At 41.6% G+C, this 16718-nt stretch overlaps 1 protein-coding gene across 1 annotated transcript in view; it reads right to left on the bottom strand.

Moving 5' to 3' along the window:
- LOC129332788 (cytochrome P450 2J4-like) overlaps positions 1-16154 on the bottom strand; it is a 36865-nt gene extending 20711 nt beyond the window's left edge. The window contains exon 1 of the mRNA XM_054984039.1: positions 15913-16154. Within this exon, the coding sequence (XP_054840014.1) occupies positions 15913-16080 (168 nt within the window). The 5' untranslated portion in view covers positions 16081-16154. The remainder of the gene's footprint in view (positions 1-15912) is intronic.
- Positions 16155-16718: the final 564 nt, after the last annotated feature.

Raw genomic sequence — 16718 nt, 5'->3', positions numbered from 1 at the left:
GTCACTCACCTGACTGGCAAGGGGAGGGGAAATGGGGGAATAAGCCCCCCTGGGTGCGCTTCCAGGGTGGTGCAACAACATCACTCCCAGAAGTGACGTAATTGCAAAGCCCTGGGAGCATGCCCGGGAGGCCTGTTTCCCCAGCTTTTCCCCAATAGGACAGTGTGGTCACAGCAAGAGGCCAGAGGCCCTGTCCACCCTCATGACGAGTAAGCAAGCTAACCAGTTGGTACCAGAGGCTTCATTATCATCCCTGGGGCAAAAGCCCTTTGTTCCAAATATCTCGGTTGGTTGGTTGGTTGGTTTTATTCCATTTATATCCTACGCTTCATGTAAGGAGACTCAGGTCAGGTCACAGCAGTAATAATCACACACAATTAAATATACTTCAAAACATGGATAAATCAAATAAAAACCAGCCATTAAAAAGCATCTACAATTAGATGTAATAAAGCCATACCCTGGAAAAAGTGAGAGGGAACTACCAATCACATCTGGGTGGCATGATATAGTGCACAAGGAAAGGGCACAGGCAATAAGGAAGGACAGATCACCAACACCTCAGCCATAGGCCTGGCAGAACATCTCCATCTTATAGGCCCTGCAGAATTGCAACAAATCCTACAGGCCCCAGATCTAACTGCTTGTCTGCAGAGTACAAGGCCCTCCAAGCGACATAACGGGAGAGGCAGTCCAGCAGGTATATTGTTCCCAGTCCAATAAGGGCTTTACATATCAAAACCAAAACCTTAAACTCAATCCAGAACTCAACCAGGAGCCAGTGCAGGTGACATAGCACCAGATGGATATGTGCCCTAAATGGTGTTGTAAGTGGTCATACTTGCCCGCACCATATTAAGGCTTATGAATATGGCAATATCATAAGCCCCTCTGCTCATGTTTTTAAAACACAAACAAGCTGCCTGGCTAGGCAGGAGATGGAAAAATACTGGAATATGAGAAGTGAAGTAAGGCTAACTTAGCCACATACCCCGGAGGGTTGTGCATAACCATGGAACAATGGAGGTCTCCAGAAGTACTTGAATGAATCCATTCACACACCCTGCCAGTTCTACCCTTTACCCACTCTCCTATTGTAGCCTCAGCCGTCCAACCATCGTGGGTCATCAAATAATCTTTTTACACCTATAGTTCCTCCCAGGAAGACCTAATCAAACCTTCCTAGTTCATTGTCCCACCTTGGAGACATTTCGCCAGGCTTATTGTCTCACCCTGGAGACAGTTTCCCAGTCCTTTGTCCCTCCCTGGGAAGAACCATTAAGGCATCGTTTTAGGGCAGAGACGCTCAGTCCTGCCTCAGGGTATGTTGCACAGCATATCTGACTGTCCTGCCATGTGCTCAGTGTGTGTGTGTCATGGACCCTCCACACATCCTCAGATGGCATGTTTGAGCCCTTCTCCCTCTTGCCACGAGGTACTGCTCACTGAAGCTGCTCTCCCTCGGACACCCCCAATCTAATGGATCTGGTAACTATAAAGCCAACTCTGCAACTCTCTCCAACTTTCCTCCCTGTTCTTTTTCTAGTTAGCTCTCTGTGTGTCCTGTGTGTTTTGCATGCAATTGATCTTAATATTTTAAATAAAAAAACCTTTTTGATTGAATATCTGCCTGCTTATTGAAAGGGTTCTCTAGAGGAATGGATCCTCGTAGACACTGGTGCATAAGATCCCAGTTACCGGCCTCTTGCATAGCCATTCTCCTTGCTAGCTAATTCCCTCACAAATTATTTTATTGCAAGGAGACCACTTCTGGTAACAGCGTCCCTATAAGGACATGTGCTGCTGCATTCTGGACCAGCTGCAGTTTCTGGATCAGGCCCAAGGGCAGCCCTGCATAGGGCAAGTTACAATAGTCCACCGAAGCTAGGTCCTGGAGGAGAGGTACGGCGCAAGCTGCCAGACCACCTGAAGACGAAAAATGCAACTGTGAACTGCCGTGAACTGGCCTCCTTCAAAAGTGTGGCATCCAGGATCATGTCTAGGCTCTTCACCATCAACGATGGCCATCAACTGGTTGGGAGGCAGATTCCTAAACTCATCATTCTACAGCCTAGATACAGCACCTCTGTCTTCAGAGGATTCAACTTTAATAAAATGCATAGCAAATTAATGAAGGGATTCCAGAGGATAACACACAATCGGAGGAAGCAGCCCATTGCACAAAACGGTCAGCCTAGAAGTAATCATATCAGTCTCCCCTCACATTCAGAACTATAGAGATGCCTCAGTTACTAGACCTAATAACTGCCTGACCCAAGGAAGGATTCCTTGAGCAATCACCCTTATCAGAAACTTATCAGCATCCATGAACACAGTCTGAGACAGTCTTGTCAATTCTCCAGTGTTTGGCTCCAGCTGTCATCATTTTATTGACTCTGACACTTTCCTGCCCAAACCCTCGAATCAAATCCAAACTTCTCATCCTCGATCCAGTCCCTGTCCATGAGTTCCCACATCCTTGCACTCTCAGGACTTACTAGCTACACAAAAAGCCACAGAAACTCTGGTACTTTGCTGCAGTTTTCCACCAGACTTCCTACATCTTCCCTGTTGACTGTCCAAAAGACTGTCGGAGACTTTGAGCGAGCCTCTGTCTCTGCCCTCTTTTCCTTTTCAATCGGCACCAAATCACCACCTGGGATTGGATCACACAGCACATAAGTATTGCTGGGTCTTCTACACTCTTCTTTGGATACTCCAGCTCTTCCTCCCTTTTCAGGACAAGCATCTGTCTCTCTCCCTCCCCCTACCCATTTTATTGCCTGTCTCTTATTACTTTTCCTAATGTTTAGGATTTAGGTGGAATAATTCGGGTTTGGAGCCTTACTGTGTATGAGTGTGTATATGTTGGAGTTTGTGCTCAACTCTTAGCGTGCCTTCTTTACTATTTCCCTATACTATATTGTCACAATGGTTTTTATTTTATTGTCTTTTATAATATTAATCATACTATATAATTGAGTAAAATTGTTTCAGACAACTCCCTTTATACCCTTGTGCACCACCAGAGGGAGCTGCCATGGAGAGAAGCCTAGGCAAGGCACCATGTCCCTCCAGAAAACGTGAAATGATGGGAAGCCCAGGCCGGGAGCAGGATGGGAGCAGGTGGCAATGCCCGCCTCCTGCTTTTACCCAGCTGGTATTAGGAGCAGAGCAGGTGGCAATGCCCAGCCTCACCTTAACCCAGCTGGTATTAGGAGCAGAGCAGGTGGCAATGCCACCCCCACCTTAATCCAGCATATATTAGAAGCAGAGCAGGTGGCAATGCCTGCCCCCACCTTAACACAGCTGGGATCAGGAGCAGAGCAGGTGACAATACCCTTCCCCTTCAGCCAGGTGGAATCAGGAGCAGATCAGATGGCAATGCCTTCCTTCTCCCAACTGCAATCAGGTGTGACGCAGCTAACAGTGCTCCCCTGCTTTAACCCAGCTGGTATTAGGAGTGAAGCAGGTGGCAATGCCCATCCCCCACCTTAACCCAGCTGGTTTTAGGAGTGGAGCAGGTGGCAATGCACTCTCCTGCCTTAAACCAGCTGGTATTAGTGGTAGAGCAGGTGGCAATGCACACTGCTTACCATCACTCACTTTGGATCAGGACTGCAGCAGGTGGCAGTGCCCACCTCGTGCTTTCACCTGGCTGGGATCAGGTGCAGAGCAGGAGGCAATGCCTTTCTTCCCCTCACCCAGCTGAGATAAGGAGCAGAGCAGGTGGCAATGCCCGCCCTGTCTTCACCCTGCTGGAGTTAGGAGCCAAACATGTAGCAATGCCTGCCCCCCCCTTCAACCTGCCAGAATCAGGAGCAGAGCAGGAGGCAATGTCTGTTACTCCCTTCACCTAGCTGGGATCAGGCTTGGAGAAGGTGGAAATGCCTGCCCCCCTTCACTCAGCCATAGTCAGGTGCAGAACAGGAGCCAATGCCCCCACCTTTACCCGGCATTATCAGGCATGGAGCAGGTAACAAAGCTTCACATGACGGAGACCAGGCAGATCAGGCATGGAGCAGATGACAGTGCCCACCCACTCCCCTTCTTCATCAGCTGGAATCAGTGACGGAGGAGGAGCAAATGCCTGCCTGCCTGCCCTCCCCTTTCTAGAGCCTGTTGTATTTTTCCCCCACAACAGGCTTTATTGCTAGTAAATAATAATATATGATTTATATACTACCCTTCAGGACAACTTAATGCCCACTCAGAGTGGTTTACAAAGTATATTATTATGATTATCCCCACAACAAACACCCTGTGAGGTGGGTGGGGCTGAGAGAGCTCCAGAGAACTGTGACTAGCCCAAGGTCACCCAGATGGCTTCAAGTGGAGGAGTGGGGAATCAAACCCAGTTTTCAAATTAGAGTCCCGTGTTCTTAACCACAACACCAAACTAGCTTTCCATGTTTATTTCTGGGAGACTCCCCACTCCAATAAAGCATTGCCCTGATATCAGACCCCTGTATACACTAGACAGTGATCTCTTTTATTAAAAGTTGCCCTAAGAATACATCCTTATGTTTTACACTCAAGAGGAATGCTCCAAATATTGAGGTTCATACATGTGTACCCCACTAACTAAGCATTGATATGGATAACTGAAGCTATTTCCTTTTTTAAAAAAATGACAGTTCACGGACCAATCAATAGCAGTAAAACACATTTCATCACAGAAGCCACTTGGACATTGAAAGTTAAGTCAACAAGATCGTAGTGCTTATATTCTGGGCATGGATCAGGGGTCACTGGGGGTGTGGGGAGAGGTAGTCATGAATTTCCTGCATTGTGCATGGGGTTCAGCTAGATGACCTTGGATATACCAACTCTATTATTTTTTTACTGCTCTTCTGAACAGATTAGTGCCACACTCTGAAGAGTGAACAAAGTCAGTGTTATCATCTTTCCCATAATACAGCTGGGGAGCTGGGGCTGAGAAGAGTGGCTTACCCAAGGTCACTTGCAGAGTTCATGGCAGTAGTGGAAATTGAATCAGTGATGTGCTGGGCTGGTTCAGAGCCCAGCCACTTAACCACTATGCAACAGATACTCTATACTAGGCAGTATCCTCCAACTATAGTCTCGGTATTTTAAAGCTATCCCATTAAGAATAAACAATATACCACTTTCAACTCCAAAGATGCCACCTCCCAAGTAACAGCATTCTGTCTGAATAGTGTTGCAGTTTATTCATTCTCACCCAGCCCTGAGTTCATCAAGGGATAAAAGTGTATTACATATTTCTTGCATTTATTGCCACACTGTGTGTGTCATGTGTCAAGTCACTGACCTATGGTGACCCCATGAATTCGTCTAAAATGTCCTATTGTTAACAGACGTACTGAGAGCAGAACTACAAGTGGAAAAGGCACAGATTGGACACTTGTCAGCCTCCCTCAAGTTTCGATGGGAAATGTAGGCAGCTTGGCAGAATGTTGGACAAGTGACAGTTGAAAAGTCCATTGGACAGCAGTCGGAGAGCCAAGCTGCAAGACTAGGATGCCTACATTTCCCATCAAAACTTGAGGGAAGCTGACAAGTGTCCAACCTGTGCCTTTTGTCACTTGTAGTTCCGCTCTGAGTTCTTGCAGACTGGAGGACGTGGCTTCTTTTATTGATTCAGATCATCTCATTTTAGGACTTCCTCTTTTCCTGCTGCCGTCCACTTTTCCCAGCATTATTGACTTTTCCAGAGTCTTATCATCTCATGATGATACGACCAAAGTATGATATCCTCACTATTGTCATTTTAGCTTCTAGGATGAATTCAGGCTTGATTTGATCTACAAACCACTTATTTTTCTTTTTGGCCCTCCATGGAATCCACAAAACTATCCTCCTTCACCATATTTCGAATGAATCAATTTTATTCCTGTCAGCAATCAACACTGTTCAATTTTCACATCCATACATAGTAATGGGGAATATCATCTATTGGATTATCTTGATCTTGTTTCCCAGAGAGACATCTTTATCTTTAAGGAACTTATCTAGCTCCCTCACTGCTTCTCTTCTAGCTCTCAATCTTCTGATTTCTTGGTTACATTCTCCCTTTTGGTTGATGATTGAGCCAAAGAATAGAAAATCTTGAACCATTTCAATTTCCTCATTCTCAACTTTAAAATTGTGTAATTCCTTGGTAGTCATTTCTTTTGTCTTCTTGATGTTCAGCTATAATCCTGCCTTGGCAGTTTCTCCTTTAACTTTCATCAGTAGTCATTTCAAGCCTATACATGGTATCATCTGCGTATCTCAAATAGTTATACTTTTCACTCCAGCTTTCCTTATGACATGCTTGGCATACATCATATCATTACCACAGTAATTGCACCCATTTCTAATTCTACCACCACAGTTCTTGCTCAGAAAAGTTGTGTGTGCATCTATGAGCAAGCATGTGTGTTTATATGTGGCATCATATGTTAGCAAAGTGCATCACTGTTCATACATATTTGTCATGTATATTTGTTCTGTGCAACAGATTATATGATAAAGGAAGGGGGTGGGAAACCTGTTTCTTGAAAACTCTAAGCTGACTCATAACCAGGTGAGTTGTGCACATTCAGTTCCTTTTCAGGATGAATGGGTGTGTGTGTTCTCACATTGCTTCTTGACAAGTTAAGGGCCAAAACAAGTATCAAATAGCCTCTAATGCTAATTAACAGCCTCAGGTGGCTACTTCAAAGATCAGGAAAACTCATCATTAGGAGACAGGCTGTTCCTTTCCTCCTACATCTTTTCAAAGATTTAAAACTCGAGCAGGAAAACACAAGCTTAAACGTTTTTTGTCTGTTTTCTTTTGTTTTTTCCCAAGGAAGGAGGAAGAGAACTTCTTGGAAACTTCATCACACTAGCAATGGCAAAAAACATTCCAGGTTGAAATGGAATCCCGTTTGAGATCAATGGAAAAGTAATTCAACCATAGCAACGGATCCAACCCCTAAGTTTGAGTCCAATGGCACCTTAGAGACCAACAAGATTTTCATGGTATAAGCTTTTGAGGGTCAAAGCTCCCTCTTCTTCATATAATTTGACTCATGAAAGCATACACCCTGAAAATCTTGTTCATCTTTAAGGTGCCTCTGGACTCAAATCAGGCTGTTCTTCCACATGGCTAGCCACCTAAAATGAATCCAACCTTAACCAAAAAACATTTTAAAGAGTGCATACAAAATTAGAAACAAAAAATGAACAGACAACACATCCAAATAATAACATTTTTGTTCACACCACTAATGGTCGCTTCCTCTGCTTCCTCTGCAGATGTTTTTGGTGTAGACCTGTCCAAAAATTCTATTTGACATCAACAATCTTTATGAAACTTTGTGTAATTGATGTATACAACAAAGCTGATGCTGCATTTGTAAGAGCAGTTTCTAAGCCCCTAGTTTTCCTGTACCCACTACTAGGTTTGTCTCCTTCTGCCTCCATATGATGGATGGCAGAAACTCCATAAGGAGTTAGTGTCCATGGTATCTGCAAAACTCTCCTCCAGCACCACATTTTAAAGGAATCAATTTTCTTCCTGTCAGCTTTGTCCAGCTTTCACATCCATACATAGCAAAAGGGAACACCATAGTTTGGATTATCTTGACCTAGATTTCCAGAGAAACATTTTTATCTTTAAGGTTCTTATCTAGCTCCCTCACGGCTGCTCTTTCAAGTCTGAATCTTCTTCTGATTTCTTCATTGCAGTCTCCCTTTTGGTTGATGATGGAACCAAGGAATAGAAAATCTTTGACAGTGTATTGTTTCCATCTTTTCTTTATTTTGTCCCGGTCAGATACTGTATTTCTGTGTTGATCCATCTTTTGTTTCCATCTTTTCTTTATTTTGTCCCGGTCAGATACTGTATTTCTGTGTTGATCTTTCAGCATCCTAAGCCATGGCTTGAATTTCCCTTTGATTCCTTTAAAATGTGGTGCTGGAGGAGAGTTTTGCAGATACCATGGACACTAAGCAGTGTCAGACAAGGGTAACCTCCTAGCATACAATACAACAGGGAGAGCGTAGTTCAAGGAGGGAAAAAAGGAGCAACAGTGAAAGTCATTCAATTATTCATTCATATAATGGTATTGCACAATATCCAGCAACAGTTGATATATAGTCACTAAAGTCCAAATATATGTCTTTTTACAGATAAGGAATCAGCAGTCACCGATGGGATATCCGAGGTGTTTATTAAGCCGACCTGCTTGTAAGCCCGGTCGTGGTTTCCTTCTGTGCAATGGCCGAAGGCTCCAGCGGAGTGGCAACGAGCCGGCCAGCATGTTTAATCTATGCTCATTTCGAGAAATTCTTCTTCCAGCCACAATTTCTACAATTTACAATAATAACTTTACAAACATCCTTATAGTAAACATTCAAATAAAAATTAACTTGCAATGGACTTACTATTTCATTTCAGTGTGCTTTCATTATCTCCAATACATCATAAGGCAATTCATCAGTCAGGTGTGGGTACAAATCATTAAGCCAATTGCTATTTTAACAGCGTGATCATTAACAGTGCTCTTATCTTGATTCAGTTTCATTTTCCCAGCCATGTCGGACGCTCCTCTCCGCAGGTCCGGGAGGAAACGTCCGAGCAGCCTGACCGGGTGGTTGACCTGCAAGGGTTAACCCCCCGGACTCCCAGTGAGGGGGCCAGGGTCCGGAGCACAGCAGGAAGAACCCCCTGAGAGCAATGCAGGGGGTAAATTGCCCATTTGCTCCAACGGAGGCCGGCAGACTTGTGCAGCACATCATGTGCCGCCAGGCCATGGAGAACGGCAATAAGCAGATTTAAGGTGAAAACCTGTAAGTAAGCAAATCCCTTCTGATTTCTAAGCGTATGCGAAGGATTGGTGGGAGTTGAAGCTAAGAAGGCTCGGATTTCTTCCCCTTCACGGAGTTTCGGAACTTAGCTGGCGCCCCCCCCCCCCCAAGATGGCGATGAAAAAGCAGAGCCCTGCGATGAGTAAATCGGTGATGGCGATGTTACAGGGGAAAGGGGAAACCCTGGAAGAGATGGTCAGACGAGTGGTCTTTGAAGTTATGCAGCCCTTTGCAGTGAAGTTAAATGAAATGGGGCAAAAGGTTGATTCAGTGGAAAGTGAAGTGAAAACCATTAAAGAAACAGCATCTGGAGCAGAGCAGTCTGCACGCGAAAATGTAGTACTCATGAAAGCAACAAGTAAAGACGTAAAGCTCTTGGAGAATCAAATAATAGGATTAACTTTAAAGAAAAATTGCAGTATGAAGGGAATACAAGACATGTAGATGTATTGTGTGTTTTCTGTTTATATGTTGCTCTTCCCTTTTCCCCAGTCCCCTTTTTTTCCTTTATATTTTTATAGTCTTTTGTAGTTTTCTATGTTAGAAATTAAAATAAAAAATATATATAAAAGAAACAGTGCTCTTATCTTAAAGGGACCATGTTAAAACAGCAGTGCAATATACAAAAATTCAATTTCTTACATGGAATATTCATTAGAAAAATACATTTTATAGAAAAATAGAAGAATTCATTTTATGGAGTAATACATGTAGTAGAAAAATACATATAGTAGAAAAATATACATTTGATGGTAGACTCCAATTACAAGAATACAGAAAAGTCAATTTCATTATTCAGTCCTTTAGGGGCAAGACTGTCCATTTTAAAAATCCATTGAGCTTCAAACTGATGTAATATCTTATTGGCATTATCACATGGTTTTATTACTTCCAATACAGAAAATCTAAATTCACATTTATGTCTATGATGTGATTTAAAGTGCTGAGTTAAAGGAGCCTCTCTATTTTTAGTCCTAATTTTAGAAAGATATTCTTGAATTCGTGTTCAAATAGGATGTGTAGTGCTTCCAATATATATTAAAGCGCAAGTGCATTCTAAAATATATATCACATTGGAGATAGAGCATGTAGAAAAATTTCTAGAATAAAGGGGGAGACCAGTGTGTGGATGTTTGAAAGTATTTAAATTGGCACTCAATGAGCAAACATTGCAAGTTGCAACGCCTGCATGTGAAGTGGCTGAGTGGTAAATTTCTTTCTTCATGCTGGGACTTTAAACCTAAGCTCACTAAAAGGTCTCTTAAGCTTTTTGTTCTTCTGTAACCAATTTTTGGCGGTGTATTACAATGTGGCAAGTCTTGCACAATATGCTAATTTGTTCTGATCACCTGGGAAATTTCTTTTGACAGAGGAGAAAAATCTAAAGCCCAGGTAATATCGGCATTGTGATTTTTATTTTTGTTTCTGTATTGTAATAAATAGTGTCTTGGAATACTGTCTGCTCCATCCTTAGCTTGTAGGATCACCTGTAGTGGATATCCATGAGATCTAAATGAACTGGTCAACTTTTCAGATTCTCTTATATAATCAGAAGATACAGATGCATTGTGTTTTAGTCGGAGAAATTAACTGTATGGTATATTTCTCTTTAAATTATTTCTGTGGAAAGATGTGTATTCTAAATAAGCACACCTATCTGTGCTTTTACGGTAAGGTCTCACCCCCAGCTTCATCGAAGTACGTTCATACATAACAATGTCCAAAAATGTAATATATTGTTGATTGCCTTGGTAGGTAAATTTGATATTCTGATCTACTGAATTCATCCAGTCTACATATTCTTTGGCACAGTATTGATTATAAAGGACCAAAAACACGTCATCTATGAAGCGTTACATATAAACTAGTTGATTAGAGAAAGGATTAACAGTTATTCAGAAAAAAATCTTTTTTCTAGATCTGCCATATACAAGATTGCAATACTGGGGGCCACTGGGCACCCCATGACTACTCCACATACTTGATAATAGAACTGCTGTTGGAATCTGAATTAGTTGTGTTCTAAGATTATATCTAGGAGATTAAGCAAGAATGGGGTGGAGGGATAATCTGATGGTCTGGAGTTCAGAATGGTTTCGATAACTTGTCTAGCTTCTAAGTGTGGTATAGACGTGTACAAAGATTGTACATCTAAAGTCATTAAGTACGCTCTGTGAGGGATGTCTAAATTTTCCACAAAATTAATGAAGGAGGTGGTATCTTTAATGTATGTATTACTTTTACTAACATAAGGTTGTGATATTTGACCTAAGTATATAGCAAGAGGTTCAAGTATTGAATTAGTTGCCAATACAATAGGTCTCCCAGGTGGAGGCGATATACCTTTATGTATCTTTGGTAAACAATAAAAGACAGGATTGCAAGGATTCTTGTTAATTAAATTTCTATATTCAGATTGAGAAATTTCACTAAAGCCCAGAGCTTCATCCAATACAATTTGAATGACTCTAGTAATTTCATTAAGGAAATCATAATCAATAGGTCTGTAATATTCTCAGTCTGACAACTGGCAATTAATTTCCTGTATGTAGTCTGAGGTGTGAGTAAAACGTTACCCCCCACCCTGTCTGCGAGTTTAATCATGATGTGCTCATTTTCCCTAAGATTTGTTAAAGCCATATGTTCCTCTCTTGTTAAATTGTACCATACCTTGTGATATTTACTCTCTATTTCCTTGACATCCCTGATAATTAATTTTTCAAAGGTTTCTATTAAGCTATCAGAAGTTTCGGAGGTAAAGGTTGAACAGTGTTTAATCCCACTACTTCCTGGGGCATATGTAGTGTTCCCAAAGTGTTTTCTCAGTTTAAGAAGCCGAAATAATTTAAAGAAGTCGACTCTGGTGCAAAAAGCATTGTATTTTGCCAATGTTACAAATCCCAAACCTTTGTTTGACAATCGTGTTTCAACTGGAGTAAGCATTTTGGAGGAAAGATTAAAGATTAAGTTTTGTACCTCACCCGCTTCGTGCGGTGGCTTTTATCTAAAAAATTCTTAGTACGGTACATAGGAACAGTACGGTTTCTAAGCATACATCCCCCTTGTCCATCTCCTGATTGTTCGTTATTGGACGGGTCAGTTGTTTCAAATTCTGACCCAGAAGCTGCAGATCTAGCCCAAGATATGTTTTTATGAGGTTGATTTTCCTTCCAAATATATATGTTACCTGTACTGTGATTCTTTTTGTCCCTATTAATCTTCCTCATATTTAATTCCTTTAGTTTACTTTCACAGTCTTTAATTAGGCAGTCTACCTCATTGTTACAATTAGTAAATTCCTCCTCTGTATAGGAACTCTTTAACTGGTTTTTCAACTGATCAGTTTCTGTAGTCACTTGATTCTTCTCTTTAGCTAAACAGTCAATCAGCAATAACGTTAGGTCGAAAGAGCACTTATTTAATATTTCTGCCCATCTTTTTTTAAAGGTCTCGTCATCTTTATACATTCCAGGGGGCTTATGGATTCTAAGACCTCTAGGAATGATTTTTTTCTTTACAATATTCAGTTAAAGAGGCAGCATGCCGTTTCAGTCTAGTCTGTCTAGTTAATTGTTCGATTAGTAAATCCCAGTCTTTGGCTGGAGGTAAACCCCAAATTTCTGAAGTGGAGGGAACTATAGAGAGTATTTTTTTCTCTCTCCTCTGAGGAAAAAGCAAAAGTATCTGTATAATACTGTATAATCAGTCATATTCCCCACACCAGATACTAAGCAGTGTCAGACAAGGGTAACCTCCTAGCATACAATACAACAGGGAGAGCGTAGCTCAAGGAGGCAAAAAAGGAACAACAGTGAAAGTCATTCAATTATTCATTCAAATAATGGTATTGCACAATATCCGGCAACAGTTTTTTTTTTTATATAATTTTTTTATTTTTTTCAATATCTAACATACAACTACTACATACATACATACCCTACAAAACAGTAACTACAAAAGACTACAATAGCACAAGGGATAGGAAAGAGTAGAGAAAAAAGAGAGAGGGAGGGAAGGGTGGAAAAAAGGGGAAGGTACCCTACAAACACTAAACACTAAACACTACATTTCTGTTTTCCCTTCATACTGCCATTATTCAAAAGTTAAAGCTTTATATTATATTGATGGAGTGGTTGACCTTACTAAATGCAAATTACAATTTAATTTCAAGTTAAATTTTTCTTCCCCTCCTGGGTCCCGGACGGAGTTCTCTCTGCGCAACTGCAGCCGCAGTGCTCGTTTCCTCCCCCTCCCCCTCAGACTTCTCCTTTTCGTCTTGCTTGGTGCACTGGAATTCTGGGTTCCTGTCCTCAAAATCCCTTAGTTGATCTTCTGATAATATCTTAAAGGCTTGATCTTTATGGGTGAACCAGATTCCTTCCGGAAATAACCATTTGTACTTTATTCCACGTTCTCTCAGAAGAGCTGCGAACTTTTTATACTTAAAACGTCTTTTCCGAACTAGAAATGGGACGTCTTTCAATATCTTAATTTTGTTGCCCAAGAAGTCCAAATCCGCATTATATGAATTGTATAGGATAGTGTCCCGGATCCTCTTAGATGAAAAATCGATTATGATCTCGCGCGGCAACTGACGCTTCATTGCATACTTTGAAGTAGCCCGACGGGCTTCCAAAATGGCGCTTTTAACTTCTTCTTTAGTTGCCCTCGCGGGTGTCGCCAATAGTTCCGAGACAAGACCCCGTAAGTCCTCGTTTTCCTCCTCTTTCACATTCTGGAGGCGCAAAATTGTCTGTGTTCGTTCCACTTGTAGCCCAATCAACTGATTCTCCACCAGTTTAAGCTCTTTATTCGTAGCCTTCACGAGTGACGCACTTTCCCGAGCAGACTTCTCTGCCCCCCCCCCGCTGCTTCCTTGATGGTTTTCACTTCGCTCTCAATTAAGCCCACCCTTTGATCTGTTTCATTCAGCTTGTCAACAAAGGGTTTTATAGCTTCACCAACCGCCCTCCGTACAATTTCCTCCAGCGATTCTCCCTTTAAGGCAGCCGAAACTGACTTGCCAAGGGCAGGACTTTGTTTTTTTGTTGCCATTTGGGGGGGGCCGCCAACCAAATTTTGAGACTCAGCAAAGGGGAAGAGTGAGCCTTCTTAGCTTCAGATCTCACCTCTCCTTCACGTACGCTTGTAATAACAGAAGGAATTCGCTTACTTGTAGGCTCTCGCCTAGTTCTGCTCTTTGCCGTTTCTCATGGCCCGGCAGCACTCGAGGCGCCGCGCACGTCCGCCGGCCTCCGTAGGGACAAACGGGCAATTAACCCCCCGCATTGATTCTGGGGGGCTCTTCCCGCAGCGTCCCGGACCCAGCCTCCCTCACTGGGAGTTTTGGGGGCTAATCTTCGCAGATCAGCCGCCCGGACAGGGTGCTCGGCCGCTTCCTCTCGAGCCAGCGAAGAGGAGCGTCCGACATGGTGGAGAAAACGAAACCGAATCCAATATCCGGCAACAGTTGATATACAGTCACTAAAGTCCAAATATATGTCTTTTTACAGAGGCGTTTATTAAGCCGACCTGCTTGTAAGCCCGGTTGTGGTTTCCTTCTCTGTGATGGCCAAAGGCTCCAGGGGAGTGGCAACGAGCCGGCCAGCATGTTTAATCTATGCTCATTTCGAGAAATTCTTCTTCCAGCCACAATTTCTACAATTTACAATAATAACTTTACAAACATCCTTATAGTAAACATTCAAATAAAAATTAACTTGCAATGGACTTACTATTTCATTTCAGTGTGCTTTCATTATCTCCAATACATCATAAGACAATTCATCAGTCAGGTGTGGGTGCAAATCATTAAGCCAATTGCTATTTTAACAGTGTGATCATAAACAGTGCTCTTATCTTAAAGGGACCATATTAAAAACAGCAGTGCAATATACAAAAATTCAATTTCTTACATGGAATATTCATTAGAAAAATACATTTTATAGAAAAATAGAAGAATTCATTTTATTGAGTAATACATGTAGTAGAAAAATACATATAGTAGAAAAATATACATTTGATGGTGGACTCCAATTACAAGAATACAGAAAAGTCAGTTTCATTATTCAGTCCTTTAGGGGCAAGACTGTCCATTTTAAAAATCCATTGAGCTTCAATCTGATGTAATATCTTACTGGCACTATCACATAGTTTTATTACTTCCAATACAGAAAATCTAAATTCACGTTCATGTCTATGATGTGATTCAAAGTGCTGAGTTAAACACACATAGAGTAAACATGCTGGCAGGCTCATTGCCACTCCGCTGGAGCCTTCGGCCATCACAGCGAAGGAAACCATGACTGGGCTTACAAGCAGGTCGGCTTAATAAATGCCTCGGATATCCCATCGGTGACTGCTGATTCCTTATCTGTAAAAAGACATATATTTGGACTTTAGTGACTATATATGGACTGTTGCCGGATATTGTGCAATACCATTATATGAATGAATAATTGATTGACTTTCACTGTTGTTCCTTTTTTGCCTCCTTAAGATACCAGCAGCACAGCAACCTTTATTGGCATAAATAATACAGACAAAACAGGAGAAATGTTGTGAAATAAATTCATAGGGCAGCACAATCATGTCCCCAGACAGCAAAATTATCTCAGGATAGAGCACAGTCATAGGGGGCTTTATAAAATGTTACCGCCTCCTTAAGATACCATGGACAACCAAAAAGACAAATAAGTGGGTACTAGATCAAATCAAGCTTGAATTCTCCCTTGAAGCTAAAATGACATGACTAATGGTATCGTACTTTCGTCACATCATGACAAGACAAGATTTTCTGGAAAAGTCAATAATGCTAGGAAAAGTGGAACACAGTAAGAAAAGAGGAAGATCTACAATGAGATGGCTTGACTCAATAAAAGAAGCCACGTCCTCCAGTTTGCAGGATCTGAGCAAGTCTGTTAGTGATAGGATGTTTCGCAGGTCTTTTATTCATAGGGTCGCCATAGGTTGGAGGTGACTTGACAGCACATAAAACACACACATAACTTTTTTCTACCATGGAAAGGTTAGAAGTCAAAAAGCTCTTCCAGCATCCTCTTATTCAGCAGCTAACAATTCTAAAGGACATACCTTAATGAAAATATCCTGAGAAAAGTTCGGTGGTATCTGCCAAATGCTTCCAATGAGAGGAACCCGAAGAGGTCCTGGAGGATAGTTCTTGTGTGACCAGAGTTGTTTCAGAAAGTGCACAATCAGAAGACAGATAAGCACTGCTATCAAAGTTGCCGGTATCCACATTATCTTTCCCCCCTCTGTGTTCGTAGCTTTCCTTTTTAATTGGGAATATGAGATGCTTTTTCTCTAGCTGCAGTTTGTGCTCCTCAGAGATATTGCTGCTTCTCTGAGATTTTTCTATTAACACCCTTTTATATGTCCCAATAATTAAAATGAATGTAGAAACTTTGTACGCCGAAACAACCACTTCCTTGAAATATGATCCTCCAAGTGTGTAGTAGGATATCGTGTGCAGCGATTGGCACATTAATTTAAATATAATCCAAATAATTCTGCGGATAGTTTATTATATGCTATTATGACTCAAACCTAGGCAATGGGCCAATACGTGCCATACAAATTGTTCAAAGAGAACAGCCCGGAAAACCCACAACAACCATTGTTCAAAGAGAACTTACCACAGACTCGTGATTTATACACTGCATAAGGAAATGCTAAACCAGATGCTTCCTAATGCTGTGTATAAATCATGCTAAACCAGTTGATTTATATTTGTGGTTTCCTTCTTTGCCTTTAAATGCTGTCAGATATCCTTAGAAAATCTATAAAATATTTCATTTATTCTGTGTTCTTTAAGTCCTGTAGTGCACATGTGAGTTTATTAATTTTTCCTTGAAAAAAATAGTAAAGCAAACTGATGA

Source organism: Eublepharis macularius, chromosome 6 (assembly GCF_028583425.1).
Source record: "Eublepharis macularius isolate TG4126 chromosome 6, MPM_Emac_v1.0, whole genome shotgun sequence".
Taxonomy (NCBI): domain Eukaryota; kingdom Metazoa; phylum Chordata; class Lepidosauria; order Squamata; family Eublepharidae; genus Eublepharis; species Eublepharis macularius.
The sequence above is the reverse complement of the archived record's forward strand: the minus strand, read 5'-3'. Positions and strand labels throughout refer to the sequence as shown.